At 47.8% G+C, this 17,214-nt stretch overlaps 1 protein-coding gene across 1 annotated transcript in view; it reads left to right on the forward strand.

The window, feature by feature from the left end:
• Nucleotides 1–17,214, forward strand: part of KIF5B (kinesin family member 5B) — a 252,723-nt gene that overhangs the window by 217,535 nt on the left and 17,974 nt on the right. The window contains 1 exon segment of the mRNA XM_030199142.1: nt 4,521–4,625. Within this exon segment, the coding sequence (XP_030055002.1) occupies nt 4,521–4,625 (105 nt within the window).

Here is a 17,214-nt window from a genome sequence, read left to right on the forward strand (position 1 = left end):
GACTGCTCTAGCTGCCAAGGTAGTTTACAAAACTACAATCTTGAGAAATGAAGAAAGGAACCACAATTTCAATAGTAATGATAACCATTCATACAAAGAGCAAGGGAAAGGGACAGGCAGAGAGATGGACAGAGTAAGATTGAATTTCATGCTGGAAATCCTGTCAGCCCGGGTCCTCAAAAGCCTACTTGGAGAGAGACTTTCAGATTTGCTTTAAAGGATTTCTGAGATAATTCACTGCATAGTGAAAGCGGGAGAGAATTCCAAATAAAAGGAGAAAGGAAGAAAAAAGCACTATGTCTAGTAGATTTGTAATGGGCAGATTTAGGATTAGGAAGGACAAGGCAGTGGTCATTAATGGAGGGAAGGACCCTTGCGGGAGAATAGGAGATGGTGAGACATGCAAGGTAATCTGGAAGACCTACTCAGAGTGCTTTAAATGTTAGAAGAGCTTTCTTGTAAGTAATGCATTTTTCAATGGGTAGTCAGTGATAGAGTTTTAGTAATGGAGTATTATGGTCTGAACGGCAGGCATGGCAGAGTAGTTTTATGGTGATGTTCTGAAGTGATTGCAGATTTTTTTTTTAGAGAGGAGTGAGGTAGACCTGCGTAGACAACATTACAATAAGACGAGAAGTAAAAAGGGAGAGAATAAGAGCATGAAAATGGTTATGATCAAACAGGTGGCATACAGTACACAGTTGCCAAAATGGAAGGAAATCTTGGAGAAATGTGAGATTTGAGGAAGGAAAGAGAGAGAGGTCCCCCAGATGATCCCAAGGTAATGGAAACTAGAGACTGGCGTGACTTGTGTTCCAAAGAGAGTAATAGGTGCTGAAGGGGGGGGGGGTATGGGGATCTTGGAGTATTGACCCTTGAGGAACCCCACAGTGAAGAACCTTGTTATCTGAAGAGGAGGAGGCAGTAGTGACCTTAAAGAATGGTTAGATAGAAACAAAGTAAACCAAGATAGGACTGTACTAGAAATACCAAGAGAGGAGAGGTGGGAAAGGAGAAAAGAATGGTTTACGAGATTAAATGCCACAGACAAGTCTAGGGAAACTTCTGAGACAATCTTGTGTTGTTTGAGGTGAGAGTGAATTTCACTGAGCAGGGTTGTCATCACTGTCTCAGTACTGAAGTGCACATGGAAACCTGACGGACATGGATAAATGGCAAATACTTTGTCTGAATATGTTGTTAGTTGATCGAAAACAACCTTTTCTAGAACTTTTGAAATAAATGAGAGGTTGGAGACCAGGCGGTAGTGAGAGGGAACTGAAGGATCAAGATTGGGTTTCTTAATGGCTAGTTTCCAAAGCTTGGGGAACTGGCCAGAAGAGAGACTGAGATTAATTATAGATTGGAAGGTTTGAAGAAGGCATAATTCAGGTGCTTCAAGCCAGGAAGAAGGAAGAGGATCAGATGAGCAGTAGGTAAGTCTCATAGTGGACATGATATTTATTACAGAGAAATTAGTGTGGAAAGGTGACCAGATGGTAATATATAAGAGAGAAGAGGAAGGGGCTGTTAAGGTACAGTCAAGTAGTTTATCAATTTTGTCAATAAAGAAAACCGAAAGAAATTCACCTGAAGGAAGCTGGCTCACCTTACCAGAAACGTTGGGGTTGAGTGTGTATTGGCAAATAGAGTAGAGTTCCTTAGTTGGGTTGGATGATTTAAGGAGTCTGTTTGTAACAGACTCCTTAAATCTGTCTGGTGTTAGGGCAAGACCTTAGATCCCATCACTTGCCCTACACAAAAACTGCTTGAATATCTCCTTTACCTTTCTGAGTCAGTATGAAAGCCAACTCTGTAAGGATTCAAAGGATTAAGTTCAATTAGTGCTTATCACCGTGTAGGAGGTAGGCCCATCTCTGTAGAGCCTCTGTTTGTTTGCTTTATGAGAGGTTTGCTATTGACAAAGCCCCCTGTTAAACCTCCAACTGTGTCATGGGATTTCAACTTTGTCTTCACCCAGCTTATGAAAGCTCCATTTGAGCCACTTGAGTCCTGTCATCTGAAGTATTTGACCTGGAAATTTGTATTTTTGGTGGTGGTCACTTCAGCTTTCAGAGTCAGTGAGTTTGAGGCTCTAGTAGCTGATCCACCTTTGTAAGGAGTATGGTAAGGAGTCTGGAGAAAGAAAGGGGATGGGGAGGAGCCCCAGCTACCAAAAAGGGAAAGAAGACACGGTGGGGGTTCCGATCCTGCCCAAAAGGGACATAAGAGTAGAACACTACAAGTCCCAGAAAGCCCCAGGAGAGCACCTGGTAAGGGGGAGAAATAGGGTGCACCTCCCAGAGGCTCCAAAAGGGGGCCAACCAAAAAGGGAGAAAGCTGAAACCCTACCCTGGTGGAAAAGGTGGTGGTGGAAAAAAGGGGCGGAGAAAGAACAACCCCAGAACCCGGTTAATGAGGGAAAAGGGAATCAGCTGGAGGAGGGGAGGGGAGAGGAGAAAATGGACTGGGCTCCAGAGGAGAGAGGGGGAGAGGAGCCAGAAGCAATGGAACAAGGAGAACCAGAGGAGGTCCCTGAGGAACCGATGGAGCTGTTGGCTCTGACTCAGTCAGAGCAGGAGGTATAGGGGGCTGTCCGGGTCAAGCGGGAGGAGGTCAGGAGAAAAGGCTGACCAAGAGGGTGGGACCCGGAGGCTTTGAGCCCGCACAAAGCCTTGCTACTTAGTGATACTGTGTTTGAAAAGCCAGGCTACATTTAGGGCTGTGTTTGGAAAAGCCCTGCTGCAAGTGGAACTGTGTTTAAAGACCTTGCTACTTTGTGATACTGTGTTTGAAAAGCCTGGCTACATTTAGGGCTGGGTTTGGAAAAGCCCTGCTGCAAGTGGAACTGTGTTTAAAAGCCTTGCTACTTGGTGATACTGTATTTGAAAAGCCTGGCTACCTTTAGGGCTGTGTTTGGAAAAGCCCTGCTGCAAGTGGAACTGTGTTTAAAAGCCTTGCTACTTTTTGAGACTGTGTTTGGAAGGCCAGGCTACATTTAGGGCTGTGTTTGGAAAGGCCCTGCTGCAAGTGGAACTGTGTTTAAAAGCCTTGCTGTAAATTGAAAGGTGCTGGAAACAGCCTGTCTCCCCAGGGAGCCGGGTTTTGAGTGGAAAGATCCCTAAGGAAGTGGGACAACAGAGGAAAAGGGCTCTGAGCTGAGGACCAGCAGGATCTTTTCTACATCTTACATTAAATTTCACCACAATAGATAGTCCACCCAGCTTTATGTTTCTTTTGACTCAAACCGAATAGGGGTAACCATCAGTTAATGCACAGTTTCTAATTGGCTAGTACATTGCATCTTCTTTACTTATTCCCAGGCTGGGCTGATTCTAGAAGGTCATGTCAAGGCTCATAATGTCAGAGCCATGGCCACTTCAGTAGCCCACTTGAGGTCAGTCTCCATAGAGGAGATTTGCAAAGCTGTGACTTGATCATTTGTCCATATGTTCACATCTCATCAATGCCTTGAGCAGGATACCCAACGTGAAAGGTGGTTCAGGGAGGCAGTCCTGACAAATTTGTTCTGTGACTAGAATCCAACCTCAAGGTCTGGTTTTCTTTAGTTCCAGTCTGCGTTTTCACAATTAGTATGTGAATAGTTTCAGGTTAATTGACTTTTAGGCCTCAATGTTTTGAGTCCCCATTATCGTAGCATTGTTTTTTGTGAGCCCGGTAGCTAGGGATTCCCAGCTGTGACAATACAAATGGCCTGCTTGTCCTTGGAGAAAGCAAAGTTACTCACCTGTAACAGGTGTTCTCTGAGGACAGCAGGCCAAGTATTCTCACATACCCTCCCACTTCCCCCTTGAAGTTGTATTTTGTTTAGCTACTTTACATGACTGAGGGACCTGTGCTCACGTGTCGGGCAGGACGGCACCAGCGCATGCGCAGTGCAACGTTGCTAGAAAGTTCTGTATTAATCTTGGTAGTCAGCGTCCGCACTGGGCTCTGTCAGATGACATTGTCCAGCTGTGAGAATACATGGCCTGCTGTCCTTCAAGAACACCTACTACTGGTGAGCAACTTCTCTTTTAATTCAATGAATTCTGTAGTTTATGTACAGTGTGGCACAAGTTTTGTTATCTTCAGAATGGCCATTTTCTTCTTCCTTCCTCTGATTCAGTGATCCAAGCATGAATCCCTATGGAATTTCACTTGTTCCTTTAAACTAGTTGGACTATATCGACATAGAAACAGAGAAAAATGAAGGCAGATAAAGACGATATGGCCCATCCAGTCTGCCTATCCATGCCATCAGTTATGACACTTCACTGTTGTCTCTTCAGCCAGGTCTTTAGCTGCTTAAAAATGTTTCTACACCTCTAATTTAAAAATCTAGGATCCTGTATAAAAAGGTGCATCAAAATCCAGTAAGTTATACTGATCTTACTTTCCATATCGGGATTGCAGTTAGTAATTTTCTTAAGAACATAACAGTTGGAGTGGTAGGACTTTGTTGTCTTTAAACTTAGGGTTCCTTGCTAATTTCCCTCCTCTGTTTTGTTCGACCACAGAGTGCAGAGATGGATTCAGATGACACAGGAGGTAGTGCTGCACAGAAACAGAAAATTTCCTTTCTTGAGAATAACCTTGAACAACTCACAAAGGTCCACAAGCAGGTAATAAACTGTTAATGCATTTCATATATTATTGAAGCAGTATGTTGAGCTAAGTAGGTGCACTTAAATGATACCACATGTCCTTTTAAGAAGAAACTAATTTTTCCATCAACAAGCAGGAGCGAGTCAGATACACAAATGAAAGATATCATCCAGTAGTACCAGGATGGAACTGCTCCCTCACAGTGTAAAGTTCTGAATTTTGTTTCTTCTGCTCTGTAGAACTGATATGTGGCAAAGGTTTTCTAATAAGTGTAATTATTTTTATTATTTTTGTAATATAAACTGCTGAAGTTCTTCACTTGTTTTGTCTTCTTGAGTACTATAAACTTTTTCTTAAAATGTTGACTGTTTGGTCATGCCCTCTCTATGCTGGAAACTTCCACATAGAAGACCTTCATCTGCTTTTTCTTGGCTGTCGGAGACTGACTGGTATAGAATTATCGCATGTTCTTTATTGTCATGCCTGTAGCCCATCAAAGTAACAATTGCAGATCTTGGAGTGGAGGAGTAGCCTACTGATTAGTGCAGTGGACTTTGATCCTGGGGAGCTGAGTTTGATTCCCACTGCAGCTCCTTGTGACTCTGGGCAAGTCACTTAAACCTCCATTGCCCCTGGTACAAAATAAATACCTGAATATATGTAAACCGCTTTGAATGTAGTTGCAAAAACCACAGAAAGGCGATATATCAAGTCCCATTTCCCTTTCCCTTCCCTTCACCAGGGACTTTTTTCTGCAGTGATGGTTCACTAGTTAAGGTCACTCAAAATTGGGTCATCCTTAACCAGTAATTTGATATGCTGCTAGAAGTGAGTACCTCTTACCTGCGCAGTGGCCCAAGAGGTTTGGAACGCAAAAAAAAGAAGTGAGGACAATCCAGGGAGGATAACAAAGAAGTCTTTTATTAAAAATACTAAAAACCGACCCACTTCTTTGGAAGTCCCAGGCCATTCAGCACTTCCTTTGCTCAGGGATGCTCTGGATCTAGAGATACGGTTCCTGTTGCATTATCACCTTTGTCAGGCTCTGCAAATTCTTTGCACAACAGCATTACACAGAGGCAACGGATCCAAACATCTTTTCAGAAGAACAGCACTGAGCCATGAGTGCTGTCTTCAGGATTACATTTCAGCTTCCCCATGTGCAGATATCCAGCCTTATGCTGTCACTGCATCCTTCCACTGCAGTCTTTTGTAGAAGTTTTTGCTTCTTCCTCTATGCTACATCAGACTTTTCCATGCTACTATACTCCACAGAGTTACAACCAGTATATGTATTTCTGCAAAATGTGCTTAAATATTACCAGAGGGAGACTTTCCTTCCAGTTGTGAACTTAATTACGGGTACTGGGATAGTTGCAAGATATATTAATTTGTCTTTAAGGCCTCTGTTTATGTCCTTAAAATGCCTGATTATAACTTCTATATGCCTATTTTTCAACTCGAGCTATTAATTTTTGTGTGGCTGTATGTTGTTTCCATGTTCTTTCTTCGGTATTGGCGCATTTGTCTTCTCATGTGATGTTTCATACTGGTATAAGATTTTCTTTTTTAAACACCAGTTAATCAGTGCTGTCATTATTTGCATCTTCTATTGCGTCATTAATGTAATGTGATATGATTCTTATATCTCGCTAACTCCCACTATGAGTGTTTCAAAGTGGATAACAAGAAATTACACCAGAAAAAACAATCAAACCAGAAATGTTTTAAAAATGTAAGTCTTCAATTTCTTAGGAAAAGAAAAAGAGGTAGAAGAGCTATGGAGTGCCAACGGAAGAGAGAGCCAAAAATGAGGAGCTTGATACCAGAAGGAATCTTCCAAATGCTTTTTTTTAGCTAACATTTAGAAATTATGGTAAAATTAAACGAAATAGGTCTCTAGATTTTGTAATACCTCTACCCAAAGGAAAAGATATAATTTTAAAGAAATAATCCGGGGATGTGCCATCAAACATTTTAAAGACTATGCAGGCCAATTTAAACAAAATTTGAAGCTGAATTGGTAGCCAATGATGAAAAGTCAGAGCAGTAGTGGAGCAATCAGATCTTTCGAGGCCAAGAATTAACAGTGACCTTCATGGCTGTAATACTTCATTTTCCACATTTAAATCTTTATTTTATTTTTAATAAAAGTAGACTGTATGACAAACACCAAAATACCAACCAATGTAATAAAAACAACGTAGATTTAACTGCAAACATTATTTGCAGCAGCTCCCAACCTCAGATACCCCTTCCCCCTACCCTCAAAACCCCACAAATACCAGGTTACAACAAAGATAGAGGTCACCTATATAGATCCTTCTTAGCAACCTCTACCAAGAAAACAGTCACCCCCCCCCCCCCCCCCCCCTCACTACCCCAGTTTTGCATGTCCAGCACACCAGGAGCAACTTTCACATGTTCAGCAAGGCACTTTTGATCTCTATGAGGAAGGGCCTCCCACACAGGATGCCAGGTATACTGAAAAGTTCTCCAAATTTTTGAAGAGCGCCTCCTAACATCCAATCTCTCCAGTTTCAATAAATAATACAGTTCATTCCTCTATTCAGTCAGTGTTGGCAAATGTGATTGCCTCCAATTTCTCAAGATACATTTCCGAGCCAAAACAAAAGCCTTTTTCAATAGAATTATTAATCCCTCTCCTTAGTCCCAAGGAGATGAAATTGGAAAACAGCTGTATATCTGCCCACAATGGCCTACTTGCAAACTGTTCTGGTTGTCCTTTGCTAACCACCCGCAATCGCACCAGATATAGCAGCGCGAATTTGACATGTTGGTAATTAAAAAAAAAAAAAGCAGAGCACACTACTACTACTTATCACTTCTATAGTGCTACAAGGCATACGCAGCGCTGTACACCAAACATGAAAAAACAGTCCCTGCTCAAAGAGCTCACAATCTAAATAGGACAGACAGACAGAACAACTAAGAGGTAAGGGAATTAAAGAGGTGGGAATAAAAGGGTACAAGGCAAGTGAGTAGTGGTTAGGAGTCAAAAGCAGCGTTAAAGAGGTGGGCTTTTAACCTGGATTTGAAAACGGCCAAAGACAGGGCTAGACATATAAGCTTGGGAAGTCTATTCCAGGTGTGAGGTGCAGCGAGATAAAAGGAACAGAGTCTGGAATTAGCAGTAGAGAAGAAGGGGACAGACAAGAGAGATTTATCCACAGAACGGAGTACCCGAGGGGGGGAGTAGGGAGAGACAAGAGTGGAGAGGTACTGGGGAGCGGTAGAGTGAATGCACTTATAGGTCAGTAGGAGAAGTTTGAATTGAATGCGGAAACGGATAGGGAGCCAATGAAGTGACTTGAGGAGAGGGCTAATGTGAGCATAGAGACTCTGGCGGAAAATGAGTCGCGCAGCAGAGTTTTGGACTGATTGAAGAGGAGAGAGATGGCTAAGTGGGAGGCCAGTGAGAAGCAGGTTGCAATAATCTAGGCAACTCACTGTGCCTTGCTTCTACAACCGCAGAATAATCCTAGAAGCATAGCATTTTTTTTTTTTGTTTTCATACGTTAATGTTTTTCTCCGAGGACAAGCAGGCTGATTGTTCTCACGACTGGGTGACGTCCGCGGCAGCCCCCACCAACCGGAAGAAGCTTCGCGGGCGGTCTGCACGCGGGGCACGCCCACCGCGCATGCGCGGCCGTCCTCCCGCTCGTGCGTGACCGTTCCCGCCAGTCTTTTCTTTTCCGCGCCTGGAGAGAGTCGTGCCGTCGCCGCTCTCTCTTCGCAGCCCCGGAAAGACCGTCGCGTTTACGCGATTTTGTTTATTTTTCGTATTACTTGTTGCCGCGCGCTCTAGTTTTTCCTTTTCCAAAAAAAAAAAAAAAAGAGCACGCGCTCCTTTTCCCTCGTTTTCTAGCGAGGGCGTCGCGTTGCGGCCTTGTGGCCGCGCGATCGATTTATTTTTTCGCACCATCGACGACTTTAACTTCGCCGACGCGATTTTTCCGTCGATGTCCTCGAAGGTCCCGAGTGGATTTAAGAAGTGTGGTCGGTGCGGCCAGCCGATCTCGCAGACCGACACCCACGCTTGGTGCCTCCAGTGCCTCGGGCCGGAGCACAATATCAAGTCGTGTTCTCTGTGTCTCGGTCTCCGGAAACGGACTCAGGTTGCGAGGCAAGTTCTGCGGGACCGTCTTTTTGGAACTTGCGCCGGCCCCTCGACGTCTACTTCGACGGCATCGGTATCGACGCCCGGTCCTTCGGTACCGGTATCGATGCCCGAAAAATCGGCATCGATGGCATCGACCCCAGGAGAACAGGTCCCGTCGGCCCGCCGGTCCTCCGGTGAGGGTAGAGGTGAGAGACCGCGTGGGCAGTCGGCCCCGGTCACTCCTTCAGCCCGTGGCCCTCGGGACCGAACCCTGTCTGACCCGGTTCCTCGGGACCGAGGGGTCCCGACCTCCTCCTCCTCCATACCACCTGGCACCGGTGACGGCACCGTAAGAAGGCAAAGAAGCACCGGCACCGGTCGCCCTCGACTCATCCGGCTCTCGGTACCGGAGAGGAGTCGACGCCGAAGCGTCCGCGTCGAGAGGAGAGGTCCCCCTCGGTGGTGGAGGTACCGCCACGTCAGGGTCCCAGCACTTCGGTGCAGTCTCCTGGACCTGAGCAGCTTCCGGCACCGATGCCTCTACCGGCCCCCACGTCTTTCCCGACAGCGGGCCTGGACGAGTGCCTCCGAGCCATCCTTCCGGGGATCCTGGAAGGGCTGATGCGCCAGGCTGTGCCGGCGCCGGGGGTGCTTGCGCCCTCGGCGCCGATGACTGTGGCGCCGGCGAGCTCTAGCCCGGTGCCGAGGCTGTCGCCGCCGCCGCTTGCGGCGCCGGTCTCGACCACCACGCAGGTGGAGTCCCCGTCGACGTCGATGGAGGGAGCTTCGTCCCCGCCGGCGAGGGAATCCACCGCTCGACGACATCGAGGCCTCGGTGCCTCGACGTCGAGCCGGGCCCGGTTCAGGACTCAGCTACATGAGCTTATGTCCGATACCGAGGAAGAGGCCTTGTGGGGGGAAGAGGAGGACCCCAGATATTTCTCCTCCGAGGAGTCTGCGGGTCTTCCCTCGGACCCCACGCCTTCACCAGAGAGGAAGCTCTCGCCTCCTGAGAGTCTCTCTTTTGCCTCCTTTGTGCGGGATATGTCTATTTGCATTCCCTTTCCCGTGGTCTCTGTGGATTAGCCGAGGGCTGAGATGCTCGAGGTCCTCGACTATCCATCACCACCTAGAGAGTCCACCACGGTGCCGCTGCACAATGTCCTCAAGGAGACACTGCTTCGGAACTGAATGCGACCATTATCTAATCCCACCATTCCCAAGAAAGCAGAGTCCCAGTACAGGATCCACTCAGACCCAGAGTTAATGCGGCCACAATTGCCCCATGACTCGGCGGTCGTGGATTCTGCTCTCAAGAGGGCACGGAGTTCGAGGGATACCGCCTCGGCGCCCCCGGGGCGGGAGTCTCGCACTCTGGACTCGTTTGGGAGGAAGGCCTACCAATCCTCCATGCTCGTGACCCGCATCCAGTCATACCAGCTCTATACGAGCATCCACATGCGGAACAATGTGAAGCAACTGGCGGACCTGGTCGATAAGCTCCCGCCGGAGCAGTCCAGGCCTTATCAGGAGGTGGTCAGGCAGCTGAAGGCGTGCAGAAAGTTCCTGTCCAGGGGTATCTATGACACCTGTGTCGTGGCATCTCGTGCTGCGGCCCAAGGTATAGTGATGCGCAGGCTCTCATGGCTGCGTGCCTCTGACCTGGACAACCGCACCCAGCAGAGACTGGCCGACGTCCCTTGCCGGGGGGATAACATTTTTGGTGAGAAGGTCGAGCAGCTGGTTGGCCAACTGCATCAGCGGGAGACCGCCCTCGACAAGCTCTCCCACCGGGCGCCTTCAGCATCCACCTCAGCTGGTGGACGTTTTTCCCGGGCCCGGCAGGCTGTGCCCTATTCCTTTGCAAGGCGTAGGTACACCCAGCCGGCCCGAAGGCCTCGTCAGGCACAGGGACAGCCCCAGCGCGCTCGTTCTCGTCAACAGCGTGCGCCTAAGCAGCCCCCTGCGCCTCCACAGCAAAAGCCGGGGACGGGCTTTTGACTGGATCCACGGGAACATAGCCGCCCTCAAAGTGTCCGTACCAGACGATCTGCCGGTCGGAGGGAGGTTAAAATTTTTTCACCAAAGGTGGCCTCTCATAACCTCCGATCAGTGGGTTCTCCAAATAGTGCGGTGCGGATACGCCCTGAATTTGGCCTCCCTGCCACCAAATTGTCCTCCGGGAGCTCAATCCTTCAGCTCCCATCACAAGCAGGTACTTGCAGAGGAACTCTCCGCCCTTCTCAGCGCCAATGCGGTCGAGCCCGTACCACCCGGGCAGGGATTCTATTCCAGGTACTTCCTTGTGGAAAAGAAAACAGGGGGGATGCGCCCCATCCTAGACCTGAGAGGCCTGAACAAATTCCTGGTCAAAGAAAAGTTCAGGATGCTTTCCTTGGGCACCCTTCTGCCCATGATTCAGAAAAACGATTGGCTATGTTCCCTGGATTTGAAGGATGCATACACTCACATCCCGATACTGCCAGCTCACAGACAGTATCTCAGATTCCGCCTGGGTGCACGGCACTTTCAGTATTGTGTGCTGCCCTTTGGGCTCGCCTCTGCCCCACGAGTGTTTACAAAGTGCCTCGTGGTGGTAGCGGCGTACCTACGCAAGCTGGGAGTGCACGTGTTCCCATATCTCGACGATTGGCTGGTCAAGAACACCTCGGAGGCAGGAGCCCTCCGGTCCATGCAGTGCACTACTGAACTCCTGGAGCTGCTGGGGTTTGTGATAAATTACCCAAAGTCCCATCTCCAGCCAACTCAGTCTCTGGAATTCATAGGAGCTCTGCTGAATACCCAGACGGCTCGGGCCTTCCTTCCCGAAGCGAGGGTCAACAACCTCCTGTCCCTGGCTTCGCAGACCAGAGCGTCTCAGCAGGTCACAGCTCGGCAGATGTTGAGACTTCTGGGTCATATGGCCTCCACAGTTCATGTGACTCCCATGGCTCGTCTTCACATGAGATCTGCTCAATGGACTCTAGCTTCCCAGTGGTTTCAGGCCACCGGGAATCTAGAAGATGTCATCCGCCTCTCCACCAGTTGCCGCACTTCACTGCTCTGGTGGACCATTCGGACCAATTTGACCCTGGGACGTCCATTCCAAATTCCGCAGCCCACGAAAGTGCTGACGACGGATGCATCTCGCCTGGGGTGGGGAGCTCATGTCGATGGGCTTCACACCCAGGGTCTGTGGTCCCTCCAGGAAAAGGATCTGCAGATCAACCTCCTGGAGCTCCGAGCGATCTGGAACGCACTGAAGGCTTTCAGAGACCGGCTGTCCTGCCAAATTATTCAAATTCGGACAGACAATCAGGTTGTAATGTACTACACCAACAAGCAGGGGGGCACCGGATCTCGCCCCTTGTGTCAGGAAGCCGTGGGCATGTGGCGTTGGGCTTGCCAGTTCGGCATGCTCCTCCAAGCCACATACCTGGCAGGTGTAAACAACAGTCTGGCCGACAGACTGAGCAGAGTCATGCAACCGCACGAGTGGTCGCTTCATTCCAGAGTGGTACGCAAGATCTTCCGAGAGTGGGGCACCCCCTCGGTGGACCTTTTCGCCTCTCAGACCAATCACAAGCTGCCTCTGTTCTGTTCCAGACTACAGGCACACGGCAGGCTAGCGTCGGATGCCTTTCTCCTCCATTGGGGGACCGGCCTCCTGTATGCTTATCCTCCCATACCTTTGGTGGGGAAGACCTTACTGAAGCTCAAGCAAGACCGCGGCACCATGATTCTGATAGCGCCCTTTTGGCCCCGTCAGATCTGGTTCCCTCTTCTTCTGGAGTTGTCCTCAGAAGAACCGTGGAGATTGGAGTGTTTTCCGACTCTCATCTCGCAGAACGACGGAGCGTTGCTGCACCCCAACCTTCAGTCCCTGGCTCTCACGGCCTGGATGTTGAGGGCGTAGACTTCACTGCGTTGGGTCTGTCTGAGGGTGTCTCCCGTGTCTTGCTTGCCTCTAGGAAGGATTCAACTAAAAAGAGTTACTTTTTCAAGTGGAGGAGGTTTGTCGTTTGGTTTGAGAGCAAGGCCCTAGAACCTCGTTCTTGCCCTGCACAGAACCTGCTTGAATACCTTCTGCACTTATCAGAGTCTGGCCTCAAGACCAACTCAGTAAGGAATCACCTTAGTGCGATTAGTGCTTACCATTATCGTGTGGAAGGTAAAGCCATCTCTGGAGAGCCTTTAGTCGTTCGATTCATGAGAGGCTTGCTTTTGTCAAAGCCCCCTATCAAGCCTCCTACAGTGTCATGGGATCTCAACGTCGTCCTCACCCAGCTGATGAAACCTCCTTTTGAGCCACTGAATACCTGCCATCTGAAGTATTTGACCTGGAAGGTCATTTTCTTGGTGGCAGTTACTTCAGCTCGTAGGGTCAGTGAGCTTCAAGCCCTGGTAGCTCATGCTCCATATACCAAATTTCATCACAACAGAGTAGTGCTCCGCACCCACCCTAAGTTCTTGCCGAAGGTGGTGTCGGAGTTCCATCTTAACCAGTCAATTGTCTTGCCAACATTCTTCCCCAGCCCTCATACCCGCCCTGCTGAACGTCAGTTGCACACATTGGACTGCAAGAGAGCATTGGCCTTCTACTTGGAGCGGACACAGCCCCACAGACAGTCCGCCCAATTGTTTGTTTCTTTCGACCCTAACAGGCTAGGGGTCGCTGTCGGGAAACGCACCATCTCCAATTGGCTAGCAGATTGCATTTCCTTCACTTACGCCCAGGCTGGGCTGGCTCTTGAGGGTCATGTCACGGCTCATAGTGTTAGAGCCATGGCAGCGTCAGTGGCCCACTTGAAGTCAGCCACTATTGAAGAGATTTGCAAGGCTGCGACGTGGTCATCTGTCCACACATTCACATCACATTACTGCCTCCAGCAGGATACCCGACGCGACAGTCGGTTCGGGCAGTCGGTGCTGCAGAATCTGTTTGGGGTGTAAATCCAACTCCACCCTCCAGGACCCGAATTTATTCTGGTCAGGCTGCACTCTCAGTTAGTTGTTCTTTGTAGGTCAATTTCTGTTATGCCCTCGCCATTGCGAGGTTCAATTGACCTGGGTTCTTGTTTTGAGTGAGCCTGAGAGCTAGGGATACCCCAGTCGTGAGAACAAGCAGCCTGCTTGTCCTCGGAGAAAGTGAATGATACATACCTGTAGCAGGTGTTCTCCGAGGACAGCAGGCTGATTGTTCTCACCTACCCTCCCTCCTCCCCTTTGGAGTTGCGTTTTCATGTTGTTTCTTGCTTGTCATTCAACTGGCGGGAACGGTCGCGCACGTGCGGGAGGACGGCCGCGCATGCGCGGTGGGCGTGCCCCGCGTGCGGACCGCCCGCGAAGCTTCTTCCGGTTGGTGGGGGCTGCCGCGGACGTCACCCAGTCATGAGAACAATCAGCCTGCTGTCCTCGGAGAACACCTGCTACAGGTATGTATCATTCACTTTCCAGATAGTAAGGCTTGCATAATGTTGATCTTATGGGCACAATTTAAAAACCTTCAATAGCACCACTCTGGGTCGGGCCCTTAGGGCCAAGTCCATGAGCTCTCTCCACCCTGAAAGGTCCATGATGAGTGCCCAGCTGTAAAGATTGAGGGAACCAAGCCTCTAGAAGGCCAATCAACTCTCCATCGAGGATTCTCTCCGGCAACCTCAGTAGCTGGAGGTTATTTCTATGGGCCCTGTTTTCTAAGTTGTCCACTTTTTGTAAACATTACTGAGTTTGTCACTACAGCCCGCTTTAGTCTCCACACTTGCCGATTGTCCTCCACATTACTAACCCGTTACTGAGTCTCATTGAGTTCCAGCCCCTTGCTATCAAGCCTCTCATGGGCTAAGTTTATTTTATCAAAGAATTGTTGCAGCTTGTGATCGATTTCAGCTTCCACAGCCACTGAGACTTCGACAATGATCTCAGCCATCCATTCAGAACTGACCTGACGGGCAGGGAGAACATGGGGCTGCCGCCATCTTGACCTCTCCCTGTTTAGTACGCTCTCAATCTTTTCTCACTGGTCTGATGGCCATGAGAAGAACCTGCAGCTCTAACAACAGACACTGCTGACTAGGGAGGACTAAGAAAACGCACAGGGCATGAGTTTTAACAGGTAAGTCACAAGTATCAGGGCATGAACAGAGCAGGGAGAAGAGCAGATGCGATCAGAGTCTACTCACCCTCATGACGTTGCCAGAAGTCAATACTTCACTTTATGTCGAGCTGTGTTAAAATGTGTGCATTGAATAAAACCTTTCTAATAATATGTACCTAAATATAAGTAAGGAATGCAAAGAAAATTGGAGAAAGGGGAATATTTGCTTTGTCCTCAACCTCTGAACAATGCAGAGCCTCATTCCTTCACTATACAATAACAACTTTTCTTCACTCCACATACAAAGTTTCCAATAATAAATGCTGGCTTAGGAAACCAAGCTTTCTAGCACTTCATTAAGTTCCAGCAATTGTTCAACATTAGGCCCTAAAAATGGCGAGAGAAAACATGAATACATAAGCGTAAACAGGCAGGAAAAAGGTTAACAGGAAGGGGAAAATTATTTTCCTCCTTCACAGCTGGAATTTGTCAGTTCTATGTTTCTTCTCATTAAATCATTTAAGAAAGAAAATCTTCCAAGTAGCTTTGTTCACTGCATGTATGCTGCCTATTGCTTCCTCTTTCTGCTCACTGTTATACTAAAGGCCAATGAGTGTGGCACTCACCTCATTGGAATAGGTTATGACACCTTTGAACCTTTGGTCAAAACTCTCCACCTCTGCAATTCCAACCAGACACCTTGTGAGAATGTTAACTACTCCCTTTCGTGAAGATACCCACCCCAAGTTGGCACACGCCCCTGATGGTGGAGACTCAGGCCTCAATGCTCAGAAGTAAATGTGGGTGCTAGAGGTCATTAGATAGCGTCAGACTAGCGCCTGCATTTGCTACCGCAAAATGCACAGAGTGCTGTAGCACACTAAACGAAAACGCCCAACGATACTGCAAATTGCATGCTAATGCAATTTAAAGTAGCTGGTTTCCTTTACCCTCCGACGTTTGATGAAGGGCATCCTGAACCTAACGCCAGATTGGAGCTGGCATTAAGTGTCTGAAGAGGCCGTAAGCTATTTGCAGCCTCATTCATGCGCCGCCGCTTCCAGGACTCCCGAAAGACACCAGGGAGCTACAGTCACACCGCTGTGGCTCCTTCAAGCAAGCATAATTAGTTTGATTTTAAGAAGCCACATTACTAATATGCTCTTCAGCGCAGACAATAACACATTACAAGAATTTACAAGCAGAAAAAAAAAGAAGGGAGAAGCAACATTCTGCTTAAAAAAAAAAATGTGACTACATAAATACACTATCCAGATTCTCTTACCACCCCCGCAAAGCAGGGATGTTTTCACAATACCTTTTAGGTGGGCAAAATCTGTGGGAGACCCATGCAGCTGTCCTATCCCATGGTTGCTAGAGGTAACTTTTCTTCATATGCATAGTGACCAGTGGAGAACCTTTGCCACAAGTATTACGCGCATGTGCTGGGTACAGCCCCCCCATCTTAGTTCTCAATGCTCAATTCTAACCACGCATAAAATTTGCATGCCATTAGCACTGAGCTTTAGGAAGTTTTGTGGGAGTTTTGAGCATCTAGCCCATAGTTAAAGAAAAGAACAAAAACTAAAAGAACTGCGTGAAATTGTTATAGATCATTGTTTTTCCCTGCAGTATCTTTCAGTAGTTTCAGCCTTCTATCTCCTGTGCTATCAGTATGGTTATTGTTACCATATGATATTTTTACTACCAAGAGCAACTGCAACAAAGTCAATGACCTGTTACTCTAAAGCCAATGCATGGAGAAAATATTCAACTTAAACAAATAGTTCCTTCTCAGTTTAGCCAACAGCTTTCTTTTTCACATTGTTCCAAGTCTCCAGTCCCTTCGGATTGCTTATCTTTCCCTGCCTGTGTGTGGTTGAATTCAGTTTTTTCTTCCTGCATGTTAGGAGGTCATAGCTGGCATATCAGTCTTCTCCATAATCCCAAATGCCTAATATTCATTGGTTATTCGCCAAATCAGCCTTTTATCGTAGTCCTGACCTCCCTCTGTCCTTTTCATCATTTTAGAAGACAATCCACCTTGTTCCAAGACCATTGAACTTGTTCCACCACAGGAGAAAAGTTGTTACTTCTACTCCAGATACTTTCTCACTTAGAAAAAGACAGGAGGCTTACACTTTACACTAGATTTTAGAGCTCTTAACAATTTCCTTCTCAAGGAAAAGTTCAGAATCTCCTCCCTTTTCCCTCTGTTCATCAAAGGGGATTGCATGTGTACTCTAGATGTCAAAATAGCCTAGTGTGGAGAAACCATGAAAATGCCAAAATATCAAGGCAAGGAAAATACCAGTATGGCAACAGAAGAAATTTATTTAGTCATCAACCAAAGCCTGATGTGGCCGTGTTTCGGGACTGCCTGCAC

The sequence above is a fragment of the Microcaecilia unicolor genome, chromosome 1 (genome assembly GCF_901765095.1).
Source record: "Microcaecilia unicolor chromosome 1, aMicUni1.1, whole genome shotgun sequence".
Taxonomy (NCBI): Eukaryota; Metazoa; Chordata; class Amphibia; order Gymnophiona; family Siphonopidae; genus Microcaecilia; species Microcaecilia unicolor.